Source organism: Megalops cyprinoides, chromosome 7 (assembly GCF_013368585.1).
Source record: "Megalops cyprinoides isolate fMegCyp1 chromosome 7, fMegCyp1.pri, whole genome shotgun sequence".
Classification (NCBI taxonomy): Eukaryota; Metazoa; Chordata; class Actinopteri; order Elopiformes; family Megalopidae; genus Megalops; species Megalops cyprinoides.
The window spans coordinates 21,650,589-21,664,672 of NC_050589.1; the positions used below are offsets into that span (position 1 = coordinate 21,650,589).

Here is a 14,084-nt window from a genome sequence, read left to right on the forward strand (position 1 = left end):
CACAAGACTAAAAATTGCTTTAGGTACTGCTAGTCCAGTAAAGGCGAAAATGGTATAATGTCATGCCCTACAGTTGCAGTGTTTGATCATTATTGCATATTTACTTGTTTCCTTAAAGCTGTTCTTCCTTTTTTCTCCCTTTTCCTCCACAATATTATATCCTCCCCCCAGTGGGATGCCTTCACAGTCCCAGAGCTGCACAACTTCCTGCGTATCCTGCAGCGCGAGGAGGAGGAACACGTTAAGCAAATAGTGCAGCGCTACGCTCGTGCCCGGGACAAGATGCGGGAGGCGTTGGCTGGCAGCACCCCGGGTTGACAGGCGTCCTCTGGCGGGGGACCCCGCACTTCTGACTGGCGGCCACCAGAGGGCCACCTGTCACCCCTGAATCCAAAGAACCCAGCTGACAGTGTGTGAGAACAGGGCGTGGTGCCACCAAAGTGGTGGTAGTCCTGAGAGCGAGAGTGAGAACCGTGAAGTGCCTTCGACCTAGAGAGAATGAGTTGTTCCTGTGAGAGAACGAGCGAGCGCAAGAGAGAGAGAAAATGTGCCTGACGTAAGGCCTAGCTGTATCCAGTTGTGTCAGCCCTGACAGACTCATGTTGTACCTTCAGCACTTCCTGTAAACAGATTTTTTTTTCTGCACTGAAGTGGCACAAAAATGTTCTGTCAGGTTGTCATTGCTGCTGCTGCTGCTGCTGTTGTTAATGTTGCCCCCCCAACCCCCCAACTTTTCCTCCACTTCCCTTGACCCCTGTACCTCTGTGAGATGGAGTGACTTTGAGTGACAGGAGAGCTGGGAGTGTGTTGGCGAGTTCTGTGATTGACAGGTGTGTGGATGTGATGTCTGACCCTAATGCATTAGTCACCAGGACAACATAAGAAGCACTCTGGGAAACTAGACTTTGCTAAACTGGAAACTGGTGCTTTTTACCTCTGGGGGTGTGTGATAAGGGGTGGGGGTGGGCTTGAGTCATCTTCCCTCCTTTACAGAGGGTTGTAAGATGAAGAATGATTGACCTCTTTATTCTGTAACACTTTTTCACCTTTCTGTGTTCTCTGTCAACTTTAATTATTTTTTTGTAATATTCTGTTAACTTGTATTTTGGGGGTAGAACCACAGTACATCACTTACTTGGTTCTGGTAGACCCCTCTCTCAACCACTACTGTCTTTGTCAATGACTCCTCTGTTTTCATTAAAACAACCTCTGTCTGAGTTTAAATACTTAAGTATCCATCATCTAATCTTCTTTAAACTCTTACTGCTTGAAGGTCTTTCATACATGATCTAATTCTAGAGAGTATGTGCACAATAAATGTATTCCCCCACCTAAACGTGTTGTCTTCTGTTGAGTTGGGTGAGAGTTATGCCTGTAATTTGCAGTGCTTGCAATGTCAGTCATGTATGGGGATATACACAAGGATATACACCTTGCTCAAAGTTGCAACTTCAGCACCCCACGTACAATTCAAACAAACAAACCCAAGATCCTAAATCTCATGCTCTAACATCTACTCATATGTGACTTTCTCTAGCTATGAATAAAATGGAACACAAGAGAATACTTTGCATTCCTCACTGCTGATATACCTCAGTACGCGGTGTTCATGTGAATGACATTTCTTGCAATAGATTGCCATTAATAGTGGTTGACTGTTGTATCAGATGGAGAAATTGAATCCTTCAATGAGGTATTTAAAATATCCTGTTTTGAATCCTGAGAAATTCCCCAAAACTTTGCAACCTCCTAAAACTTCTGTAAGGTTTAAAAGAAAATGGTATGCATTATTTTTCATTAACATTAAGACTATACGTCAACTGTGAAAGCCTGTTTAAACCCCTTTATAAAACAACGCAAGTTTACGAGTAACTAAACCCACCTTTCTATTTTGTATAAGGGGGCACTGATAGGGATACAGGACAAAAAATCTGGCGGATAGAGGACGTTATAAACCACACTATTCGTAGGATTGCGTCTTTAACATAGAGGAGCTAACATTTCAACTTAGATTGAGGATATTTTAAAGGATCCACTCATTGGTTATTGTGCAGATGGTTATTGTGATTTGACGGTATATTTTCGTACCGAGGGAGATCATAATTTCACTTGCCTGAAAGTCCTTTCAAGTCAGTCTGCCCCCTACTGTTAACAAGTTGTTTGCTTCAACACATTTGGATACGCTGACCACTTAAACACAGGCACATCTGAGAACGTAATAATTCAACATGATAGGCCCATGATAGGCCGATAAACGGACTGCTTTGTTACTTAATTACCGGTGGTCACTTTAACTTAATGCACTCTGATGAATTTAGACATTAAATGAAATTCACTTGTTGAGGCAATGGATTTTGGTGTATCATATTTGCTGTTTCTCCAGTTATGCAAACACAAGCCTAATTTGATTTTGAATCATCAAATATATCCTGCTAATAGTATCTGTTATTTATTTTGTTATGGATGTCAAATTATACTGTTAGCTGCATGAACGACTTCATCCCGGTTGCCGAATGTGAAAGTCAAAGAAGAGGTCCATTACGGAACGTTTACTTACAACAGACTACAAAAATGGCCATCGACACTATCTTGGTTTACTATTTTTCCTAGCAGCAACTGAAAAATATAAACATTACTTTGCTAACTACCTGTCACTCAGTTAAAATATTGATCTCAATTGTAAGTAATCGCAGAGAAATGCGTGTAGTGTATGTGGTTTCTAGAATCCAGATTTAACCACAGATCCTCCATATCACACTCCAGTACAGTTGGTGGCAGCACTGCACCTTTTCCAGATGCCAAAAAATGAAGAGATCCTAATTATCCATGTCACATGGCATAAGTAACTGGAGTCGGAAATGATGTAGCTGGTTCAAGTCGCAGTATCGTTGTGTCTGCACAGAAACCTCTGGAGCTCAAGGAGGGTCCGTAATTTTATGCAGGTAGCTTGCTAAATAGCATAAAAAGTAATCATGACAATATAGTTTACAATATCGGCACTCATTGTTTTAAAAGAACGAATGCCGTCGGTATGACATGATATTGCATCGGCGTTAAATAGCCAGATGACGCTGCTAACTGTAGGTTAGCTAACGAACCTGCTAGCTAGCTCATGCTATGAGACTTATCAGCTTTATGATGTTTTGACCTGCTTTTCGACAGGCCTTAGCGGACCGGCTAGTTGGATAGATAGTCACAGAGAAACTAGATATCTAGCTTGTTGGCTAACACGCGGTGGAAATCGGCCAGTTATTTCATTGACAGAGTGAATATCAATACACAACTGCGATTGCCTCCATGTGAGCTAACTGTTATATAGCTGCGCAGCTATTCAAGTCATTAGCTGAGGCGCGTAGCTTGCTAGCTAGCTAACGAAGACCGGAGAAATAGCAACGTAGCTGGGTAACTGATTTTCATTATCTCGGCAGCTGTTAGTTGGAAGTCGACATACTATAAAAATCTTCGCTAAGACTATAAGTCTAGCTAAGGGTAGGCGTAAAGACCTGGGCGGAGGTGTCGCAAGGCTGGCTGGCAATCTGGTTGGCTATATCTAACTAATGTTAGCTAAATCTAACTAATGTAACCTGGCTGGCTGGTTGGCTAGCGTTAGCTATCTAGTCTAGCTGTCGTCCACAGCTCGGAAGGTTTGAGATTCCACCAATTATGCAAAATTCGATTTCAAATGCAGCAGAGCAGTGCATCTTTTGTAAAATGGAGATATTTGGATAATAAACTGACATCTTAAACTGTCCGTCTAAACTCTACCTTATCTGATCAAAGTGTTGGGATTTTACGTAAAGAAGCAAGAGGTTAGCTAGCTAGTTGGTAAACAGACGGTTAGTTATCACTTCAACCCTGTAACTGAAGCGAATAGTCACGTTTCTGCTGAGCTAGACTTGCTCTTGTACTGGCAGTGTCTGAACTAGACCCCAGTTCTTAAAAACATGTACATTTTCTTTGTAATGTCTTTTCAGATTTAAACGCGTGCCCCGGGCTAATAGCGCTTTACCTAGTCTGACACTTTTCTTTGGTGTCTCACGCCAAAAAATAATGTTCCGGCGCTGAACATGGGAGGTAGTGGCTCCAAATCCAAAGGCTTTTGGCCTTTTTCCGGCTCCGGTACCGGCACTGATCCAGCAAATGAGGGAAACGAGCAGGCGCTGGCGAGGCTCCGAGGCGCCAGAAATGCTACGCCGTTCGTGTTTACAAGAAGGAGGTAAATATAGTCGCACGTTTACTAAGGAGTGACATTTAGCGGCATCTGATCGCTTAAGAGCTATAGTTGGCGTCCTGTTAGATGGTACTGTTTATTCACTTTAAGCTAATGAAGGTGTATGCCAACTGAGCCACAAGTAGGTTTGATTAAACTGTTAATTGAATGCTGGATTCTTGACATAGACATAGACGACTCTGTTTGAGCATCTTCGCTGTACGATCCAGTTTACCATGCAGTTGGTGCTCGGTGAAATGAATTGATGAATAGAACTTTGAGGACCAGGGCTGGGAAATGGTGAATTGCTGAATTTATGTTGCATCTGTTTGCCTTGAAGTGTAAATAAGCCAAAGTCAACTGTTGTCAGCTGCATAACTGCATATTTTCCATAGTTATTATTGAACCTTAAAGTAGCCCCATGTTTTTGCCCATTCCACTCTTGGTAAAGTAAGCATTGATTGAGACTGAACAGGGACTATTTAATCTGCATTGTTCTAGAACACAAAAAACTTGATTAGTGGAAGTTTGGAATGGTTAAACAATTAAATTTGGTCACACTGACACTGATGTGCCCATGACTGAGAGCCACATACATGCAAGATAATTGTACAATCTTGGAAAATTTCATTATTTGACTACACATAATGCCAGGCATTTTCATTAGTTTAAAAACCATTTCGATCCCCTTTGAGCTTTATTGACGGCTTCCCACTTCCTTGGCTTGCAGTCACGGTTCCTGCAGTATTGCATCTCATGCGGTTTTCACAGCAGTCCTGAGCTCTCATTGGCTCTTAAGGTTCAGCCCCTTTGGCCGTGATGTGGTTGTGTGTTCTCAATGGCACTTCTACAAGAATGCATGGTTGGGCAACTCGTAAGCCCACCTTCCTCCTTTCCCATTCAACATCTGCAGTCTGCTGGCACCTGAACAAATGGCTTTTCCTCTGCCTCCAAAATTTGCTGCTTAAGCTGATCTTAAAAGTTCCTTGATCAGTAGTGCAGCGAGATAAAAAAACGTTTGCTCAGCATAAGTGTACATTTCTATATTTGTGGAATAATTCCTTTTGACTACCAGAGAAGCTGAAGCAGGCCTTTACATTTGGCATCTGCTTTATTTTTGTCTGGTAATTAATACACCAGAACCCAGTGTTGTTTGGTCTTTTGGTGTTTTTCATGCCTGTAGCTGTTGAACGTTTGCTACATCCTTAGCTCTCTGTACTACGACGAAGATGGTGATCTGGCCCATGAGTTCTACGAGGAAACCGTTGTGACAAAGAATGGCCGCAAGAGGGCGAAGCTGAAGAGAATTCAAAAGAATCTAATACCTCAGGTGAGTGGGATACGGTTGGCTATTGATGCAGTGTCAAACAGACTGAGACAAACGTTAGTCAGAGGTGTGTATGTAATAATACAGTGTCAGTCAGTGCTGTGCTCAGCACTTCTAAGTCTACACTTCTACGTGACCATAGCCTGCCTGATATGTGATGTTATTCGATTTGTTTATGTAAATGAATGTACAGTGTACTTTGTCCAGAGAGGGGCCTTTTGAATGTGCTGTATGTCTACAAAGGCAACTTTAATGACGTATGGTATTGACTGCAAACATGAAATAAAAAGGAAGTCCGTACAGCTGACAGTGACTAGGAGTCCACAGCCGCAGAATAAATTATCCTTGTTCTGCTTGGGTAGGGGAGATGTGGGGGCAGAGTCTGTTAGTCTCACTGCTCTCATGCACTGTGTCAGGCACCAGTGAGCCAATTAGCTGACCTCCAGGAGGTTTGGCTATTCTACATCCGGCCTCCTAGGTGTTCTGTAGTCAGGAAAATGGGGGTTGTCACTTGTGAATGTATCAGAATGATTGCATTCATCGTGCTTAAGCATTTCTGCACAACTACAGTGGTTGCTGGGGATTCCCAAGTTAGGGTGCATGTATGAAAGGAGAAAAATCAAAGAAAGGGAAAATGGGGCAAATGGTTCTTGTTCAATGTGCCTGCTTTGCATTGCATATAGTTATGATCTTTCTAATAACATTATTACATTCTTATTAGAGCTCTTTCCTCAGAAAAATTGTTTAGGGAGCTATCTTTGCTTTTTTGCTTTGTCACCAGTTTGCCTTCACTGGCCCTGTGGTGTTTCTCTGACACTGCTTTGTGCTGCGGTCTCTGTTTGCAGGGAATCGTGAAGCTGGACCACCCTCGGATCCATGTGGATTTCCCCGTTGTTCTGTGCGAAGTGTGAGGCTGCCCAGGACGTTCTGGGAGACTAGGCTAAGGCCAGCGTTTGACAAAACTCCGCCCCTCCCCCTGAATCCTCCCATTGAGCCCTTGTCATCCTGAACTTCATTCTCACCGTGGTGTTCCTCAGAGAGGGCTTGCAGCACCCCCGTGTGGGCAGAGGGGTTCACTGTGAGCTGAATGGCTGCTGTCTTCGCCTAGCTTGTGGAAACCGTACAGCATAGTCAACGAAATGGGGCTGGTGTGGATATTTTCCAGCTTGATGGCTGAAAATGACTTTGGGAGGAAAAGAAGAGGAAAAGACAATGAACAATAAATAATCAGTCCAGCTTTCCCACCTTGTCTGAAACATACAGCACAGGTCATTGTGTAAGGTTGCTCTTATAGGAAACTGTCTTCTGTGTTTCAACCAAGTGCAGTCCAGCCTCCCTAGAATATAATGAATCCTACAGTGTGTATCTTTTAATTAGGCCTTTGGTGTGAATGGTCAGTGGTACTGTTGTGTGATGCCAAGGATAAATAAATTAGTTGGAATTCGGGAAAGGAGGGACTTGCGTGTGTAACTTACCAGACTAGTAGGCTTTGTGTGTTTGAAGTTGTTATGGTAGTTTTCAACAGCTAGAAGTTTAGCTGAATGATGCCAGTGTGAAGCTAGGTTGACTGTGGTGCAAAGGTGCCAGTTTTTGGCTGTGTCTGGAGGAGGCTGCTCCAGAAACTGTGGTGTCCCCCACTCATGCACCCCTAAATTGAGTGAGTGAGTGGCTCTAGCAGCATTGACCTTTTACTGCAAGTCCAGCAGCCACAACCGGTAGTTTTTGTATAACATGTTGGGTTTTTGTGAGTTTGTGTGTGGCTTTTCAAGGACAAGGCTTACCTGATTCAGGGCTTTGTAAAGGGGTTTGTATTCCAGGGAGGAAATCTGACGCATGGTTTTCTTAGCGTCCACTAAAGACCCGCTGCTGCGTGTTTTAAAAAAAAAAAAAAACGTGTTGATTATATCATGCATGGCGTGCCCCATGAAATCAATATTTCTGCTGCTTCTGCATTTCAGACCAGTAGGTGTCAGTTATAATAGCATAGATGTAGGAGGGCTCACCATTGTAAGTTAGCTGTACATTTATCTGGGAGTCTCTTTTGGTACGTTAAAAGATTAATTTAGCATTATTACCCTGGCTGTTTCACTATTACATGTGCAGATGCTTAAGTGAGCAAGGCCTAATACATCAGGTCTTTCCACCATTGTGACAGTAAAGGGTGAACAATATCACTTGGTTTCTGGTTAGGGTCTGGCCTTGGGGTTTACTCATGAGACATTCACTGGCAGGTGTAATCAAATATGGTAGACAGAGATCTTGCACTCCCCCTGGATTTCTGTCTTCAGTTTACTGAGGGGTTGTCAGACCACATATTAGATGTAAAAGCCCAGTGGCATCTAATTTAGGATGTGAATCTTTTTCAAAGCATGTCTGATCTGTTTGCCTGGGGTGTGTTTAGAGGTTGACTCAGTCCATTTTTACTTAAAACGGATGCTTTGTCACAGCGTGGTATTTTGCAAAAGAAACCTCCTGCTGTTATGTAAAAAGATATCCAGCAGCCCTTTGATTGCTGTTAACTTTTGCAAATGTCTCTGATATTACATGGTACTCTCGCACTCTCTGATGCAGGCTTAAGGAGTGGCTACTTCCCAAATAGCAAGTGAACCATCTTTGGTGCAGTTATTGAAGAAGTGTAATGCACTGGTATACCACAAGGAGGTAGCAGGAGAGAGCCCTCTGGAAGGGCACAAGCAGTGTGGTGTCAGGTTTCAAGCTGGCAGCTTCCTCCTCATCTGTGATTGTGAGCCTCCTCTCCCTTGGGCCTGTAGGCTCTGCTGTTTGGCCCGAAGAGTGCAGAGGTGGCACAGCCTAGCTGTTTCCCCGGCAGACCCCCCTCAGCCTCCATTGTTCTAAACAGCCAATCAGAGCAGGGTGCCCAAGGGCCACAGGCAGGAAAGGGTTCGGTTTTAGCTCTCTCCAGGCCTGAGGAAGTACAGGCTCAGACAGGTCCCTTCACAGCCACAGCATTTCTGTCAGAGTGGAATTACACACAGAAATGGTAGCAGCTGTTTACAGCGTGTCACAGTGCTTGTCTTTTGTGACAGTGCAGATGGCAATGTGGTAGAAAGTTCTGTCTGTCTCTCTCTCATGCTACTTCAGACCATCCTTGTGCTTATTCAGTTCTTACACAATAGCCGGAGCTCAACAGCTTGTTAGCAGTGTTGTAACTGTCAGAAGTGGTCTATAGATGTACTAGATAGTGGTGAAGTACGTTAGGGGTGTGTCTGAACTGTTTTAGGGCTTATTTGGAAATGAAAAGGCATAATCCCAGTAGCATATGTGTCCATTTGCTTGTTTGTATGGATATGTATCAAGCATTTCGTTCACATGGCTTGTACCAGGTAATGGGCACCTTCCCTTAGGTATGCACAAGTCAAACATTTTGATTGATGTTAGAAAGGAATTTCATTTTGTTAATCTGCTGGTCAGCCACCTGGGCATTGTCCGTCAATATAAAAGCATGCAGAAGATTAGTGTAATACCCACCCTGACTGAAAGGAAAGCATGATGATACAGGGAAGATACTAGAATATTTCTATAGCAAATTTCCGATCTATCTGATTTGTTTTTAAAAAGACATTGAAAACATGGCAGTCTGAGTAAGATGAAACCCATGTGTTTCCCACAGTTTTCGGTTCAGATTATCTTCATGTGGAAGTTTGGGTTCTCATGCTCTTCAGCGCTCTGAAGTCTGTTTCCTAAGGACATGTTGCTCTAACCTTTTTCTTAGACGATCCATGTTATTAAAGTCAATCACTAGACAACCCCGCCACCCGGAAAGCATCCTTTCACATACACTGTCACTGGCCGAGACGGTTGCGATTACGTATGTGTAGGTCTATGCAAGTGCTCACTCTGACACTTTTCAAACCGTAGAGTCTGAACATAATCAGCTGCGGTATGGCGTGTGTGAGGAAGTTATCTCTAGGAGCATGTTTTGCATCACATGTGTGTTCCATGCTGAAGCAGTGGCCACATATACCGTCCATTGCATAGAGGATCCGCTCTGAATTTTGTCTTAATTTATTTTAAAGGTTGGCCTGTAGTAGTCAGTCCTCGGCTAAAGAAGGGCATCGCTTTCAGGCAAACTGTCCAATGAACAGATCGTGTTTCACTATATGGAAGCTGCTGGAAGGGGTTGGAGCAGTCACCTGCCTTTCTCTAGCAGTTGTCAGCCACGCACTCTCTGTGAGAAAAGAGAAAGATCGTCATTTCTGCAGCATAATGGCTCATACAACGCCCTCGTACAGTAAAGCAGCACTGATATGTCAGCAAGAGTGTAGAAAGAGTGGGTGGAGCCTGGGCTCTCATTTCACTTGATTTACTTTGCGAAGTGAGTGTTAATTTGATGGGTTGTGCATGACGCAAGTGTTATTGTTTCAGTTGTTTATTCAGGCATTCTTGCAAGAAATGGGGGTGGAATACGCCATGTGGAAAAACCCTTTCCTGATGTGTGTGCTCATCAATGGGTTTTTATCTCATTCAGACTATCATTTTGTTCTTGTAGGGCATTCAGTTGGACTGCAGTTCAAACCGCCCAGGGCGTTTAGCAGCAAATTATAGGTGAACTGTTTTTTTTTTTTTTTTTTCCTCTTTCTTCTTAAATCTGTTCCCCACCTTTCTTCCTTGTAGTTTTTTTTTTTTTAATGCTTTACTTGATAATGAACTGTACTTCAGGGCTTCAGTGAGGGGCAGAGTCCGTTTCACCCTCTACATACATGTTCAGCTCGGTCCTGGTACTTTGGCTTTGCTGGAGTTTACACTGTCAAGGTGCTGAGGGGAAAGTGGGGGGGGGGGTCTATACTCCACTTCAGCTCTGCACAGCTGCCTAGGGAATGGAGACATGGTTTTGCGCAAAACCTCCATGTGTGAACAGTGTCTCTTTAATTGTTTGCAGATGACCTCTGATAATTATACTGTGATTACATTTATTTGTTTGCTCCCCTCCAAAGCTGTGGGCTACCCTTCCTCATGAGTGAGAGAATGTGTACAGCATGCACTCCATTCTCTCTCTTCCTCTCTCTCTCTCTCTCTCTCTCTCTCTCTCTCTCTCTCTCTCTCTCTCTCTGCCCAGTATGGAAATGTAAACTTCTGCTTTCACTGTGACACTGATGATCTTGACCTCACCAATTGGGCGTGTCTCGCTTACGGTGAGCCTGGGAGTGACGCGGTGGTTTGACGGTGCGACGATGCGGCATTCGCTGGGATGGAGCAAGCACGCAGGACGATGGTGGCAAGAATGCATCCATTCGTCCGTCTTCCTGCTGCCTACTACTTCCTTCTGACAATGTTGGAATGGCTTTGTACAGCAGTACGTTTGTAAATTGTGAAAGCTACGTGACATCCATTTTTATATTGAGTTAATACCTGCGTTTGTCCTGGTCACTTGATGTCAGAGAATCAGTTGAATTGGCAGAAAGTGCTTTGGTAAAGGCAAAGAAAATGACCCCTGTTGACAACTTAGGAAAAGGTAAACTGTATTTTCAGACTTTTGAAATTTAGAATTTCGGTCCTGTTGATTTCAGATGTGTTCCCACAGCCACCAACTCAGCCCAGGCAAATGTCTTCTAGTTTGTATAAGTGTACATACCAATAAACCATAAGCAGTACCTCCAGTGCATAATGCTTATCTCGGAGGTGGTGGTGGGGGTGGGGTTTGACCCTTGACCCTTCCATGTAGATACTACAAATCAGTTCTGTTTATATTTATGAATGATTATTTTTTAAGTTATAAGAATGTTTAATTTTGTTTTCATTGTCCTTTATTTGTTTTAAAAGAATAAAACAAAGTCCTCAAGTAAAGAGGTTTGTGTTTTTTTTTTATGCTGCGTTTTTATCCCACACAGGAAGAAATGACATGCTAGGCAAACATTCAGAAGTAGGACTGATGGAGCAGGCCGATGAATAAGGAAAAAATAGACACAGACCAAGCTGCAAAGTAAATTGAGATGCCTCAAGGGGTGAATGGACAGTGTTACAGGTATAAATTCTGCACCGTTTTTCGGGAACAGTTAAACACACTTTCAGCACTGTGTCACCTCTGAAAGATCCTCCATTGCATTTTTTTTGACAAGTTTGGAAAGCCCAAGGATCCTGTCCCCGTTGGATGTCCCCTGTCTAATGGACTTCACATCCGTGGGTGGCTCGGTGGAAAGTGTTAGCTGAACAAGGATGTTGCTGACGTCCACAGCGAGATGCCAGGAGGCAGAAAAGGAAACGGTCCTTTCTGCCTTTCTGTGCGCTGCCTTCAAACGGATCCCCCCTCTCATTCTTTTTTGGCAAAAGCTTAAGTACTTTCCGTGGGAAGCGGCTTTCAAATAACCTGTCTGCGTGTTACCATGTTACCATAGGGCTGAGGGGAATTTGGAAGTCTGAGTTCAGGAATTGCAAGAATGATTTTGTTTTTCCCATTTGTTTGTGTTTCATGAGATGGCAGCTGCCCCCCGAGGTAAGTGTTTTTGTATAAGGTGGCACAGCAGGGGATTAGAATGGGCGTTCTCTGTAAGCTTTGAAATGCCAAGCTAATCCTTGGAGCTGCTCTGAGTTGCAGACGGTCCCAGGCCTCTGTCAGCACTGCTATTCCCTTCCAGGAGTTGCAAGTTGGTTTTTTTTTTTACGTGACATTTAATCCGTTTCAGATCTCGAATCTGGCCAAAACCTCAATGTACTACACGTGAAACCATATTGTCGTAAAGGGCTAAGCTTTCATAAAGATAAGGGGCCTTTTTGACATGCCTTACTTTTGTACAGGGGAAGGTATGAATTCTTTCAGCTTCCAGACTAGAAAGCTCTTTTTGCATATTTTTATGTTCTTGACGGACGTTATGGTAAGAGAACAAAGGCATTTAAAAACACTGTCTTTGGCATCAGCTGAGAAAAGGGAAGGGTTTTGTTCTTTCAGTGTATTATTTTAATCTTGTGCGTGGTCCCGTTTCCCCTTCCCTTGTCAGGCACCAGCAGGCAGCCCCATTTCCAGGGCAGTATCACATTCCTGGCTGCCACTAATTGGTCGGAATGCGGGCGGGGCCGTGTGGAAAAGGTCAGCATCTGCCTGCACCCAAGCAGCGCAGATGGAGAGACCCGCCTTTGATCTGCTCCTTCTTTTTTGTTCTTCAACGGGGCCTTTGAAGTCCTCCTCCTCCACACTTAAGCCGTGTCGGCTGGAGGTGACCTGCTCTGTGCGTCTCTGGTCTGGCCAGGGGACTGCGCTGCCAGACAAGGGCCAGCTCTGAAAGCAGACAGCCAGGACCCTGCTAACTGCTTGAAGCTATAGATCCCCGCTGCGTTTGACTGCCACTGCTTCCCGCTCAGAGGGTCATGAACATCACATAACACTTTTGCCGCTGCAGCTGAGGCCCGTGAGTTACATGTACAGTACAGCCTTTCACTTTGTGGGACAATGGTGCTGGTGTTTCTGTAGCTTTATGCATGCTCTGTTGGTAATACTCTAGGCAGTACCTGTCTGTCCCCCACCTCCTCCATGTGTGGGACACCACCCCTGGGCTGCATGCTGCATGATCTGCTCATGATCTGTTCATGGAAATGAAATGACCAGTATGGAAATACAGTGTTACACTTCTGTTCACCCTCTCTCACAGAGCATCACTGGCCGTCTGCCAGTGTGGACCACTGCCAGCGGTTGAGGGTGGTGGGCTTGCGGTCCCCGATGCCCCAGAAGTCGCCGAGTCAGCTGTGTCTCTGATTATTCTCAGCTGAAAGCGACTCTTATTTTATTTAACCCTAAGTGCCACCCCCTACTGTGAAGCTGAACTTTATGTGCGTATGTGGGCTGTAGACCACAAAACTTCTCCTTAAATGCTAGATGAATTAATGAGGTTATTTCTCTGTAAAGAGAGGAAATTTAACTGTGAGCAGAGAACAGGGCTCACTGCAGGGGAATGAGTACTGGACAATCAATCAGTGTTGCTGCTCATGTGGAGGAGCGGTCAAGACACTAGATTCTGGACCTGAGGGTGATGGTTTCCATTCCTAAGTGATTCATAATGTTCTAAACCTCAGTTTACCTCAGTTGCTCCAGTGGCAATGCAGCTGTACAAATGAGGTGAATGTGTAAGATACAGTAGGTATCCCTGGGTAAGCTTGTTTGTTCAGCACTCAATAATGTTACAATGTCATATTGGGCGTTGTTATGGAAGAATTTTTCTGGCATAGTCCTGCATAGTCTTACAAGGTTAGACCTCTTTATAGCATAATTCAACAACTTTACCTTTTTTGTTTTTGGCTCTAGCCTTGGGTGTTAAAGGTGTACGTTTCTGCCAGCACTGACACACACCTGCTGACATGATCTATGGTGAGTAAATCACCCAGTGGGCAGGGAAAGGGAAGCTCGACACATGCCTTAAGCTCACTTACCAAGGTAAATATTAATCATATGTAAAAGTTGACACTGTGAGTGGTAGCGGTCTCACCAAGCTCGCATTCCGAAGCAGTCCACTGATAGTGAGGCTGCTCTGCAGCTGTGATCTGCGCTCAGCAGCACTGGCCACTGATCAGTGTTTGGCACATGACTGTCCTCCACTCCCT

General features: G+C 44.2%; 2 protein-coding genes across 4 annotated transcripts in view; both read left to right on the forward strand.

Annotated features, from left to right (window-relative positions):
• The window catches only part of rassf1 (Ras association domain family member 1), a 32,798-nt gene extending 31,348 nt beyond the window's left edge, over nucleotides 1-1,450 (forward strand). The window contains exon 7 of one of the 2 annotated variants that reach the window (XM_036534060.1): nucleotides 172-1,450. In XM_036534060.1, coding sequence (XP_036389953.1) covers nucleotides 172-318 — 147 coding nt within the window. In that variant the 3' untranslated portion in view covers nucleotides 319-1,450. The remainder of the gene's footprint in view (nucleotides 1-171) is intronic. The other variant, XM_036534061.1, reaches the window with a different exon arrangement.
• A 1,416-nt stretch (nucleotides 1,451-2,866) lies between these two features.
• On the forward strand, nucleotides 2,867-7,429 carry tusc2a (tumor suppressor 2, mitochondrial calcium regulator a). 2 transcript variants are annotated; one of them, XM_036533828.1, is made up of 4 exons: nucleotides 2,867-2,942; nucleotides 3,975-4,216; nucleotides 5,420-5,540; nucleotides 6,383-7,429. In XM_036533828.1, the coding sequence occupies exons 2-4, from the start codon at nucleotides 4,068-4,070 to the stop codon at nucleotides 6,446-6,448; spliced, it is 336 nt and encodes a 111-aa protein (XP_036389721.1). In that variant the 5' UTR covers nucleotides 2,867-2,942; nucleotides 3,975-4,067; the 3' UTR covers nucleotides 6,449-7,429. The 2 variants fall into 2 exon arrangements, with proteins under 2 accessions (XP_036389721.1, XP_036389722.1); XM_036533829.1 differs by having other exon boundaries at nucleotides 2,877-2,924.
• Nucleotides 7,430-14,084: the final 6,655 nt, after the last annotated feature.

What these genes read in the sequence shown, in the direction of transcription:
- tusc2a (XM_036533828.1), top strand. Translation starts at nt 4,068, where the DNA reads ATGGGAGGTAGTGGCTCCAAATCCAAAGGCTTTTGGCCTTTTTCCGGC. An exon ending in TTCGTGTTTACAAGAAGGAG is followed by an intron (nt 4,217 to 5,419) that starts GTAAATATAGTC and finishes CTACATCCTTAG; the next exon opens with CTCTCTGTACTACGACGAAG. An exon ending in AAAAGAATCTAATACCTCAG is followed by an intron (nt 5,541 to 6,382) that starts GTGAGTGGGATA and finishes CTCTGTTTGCAG; the next exon opens with GGAATCGTGAAGCTGGACCA.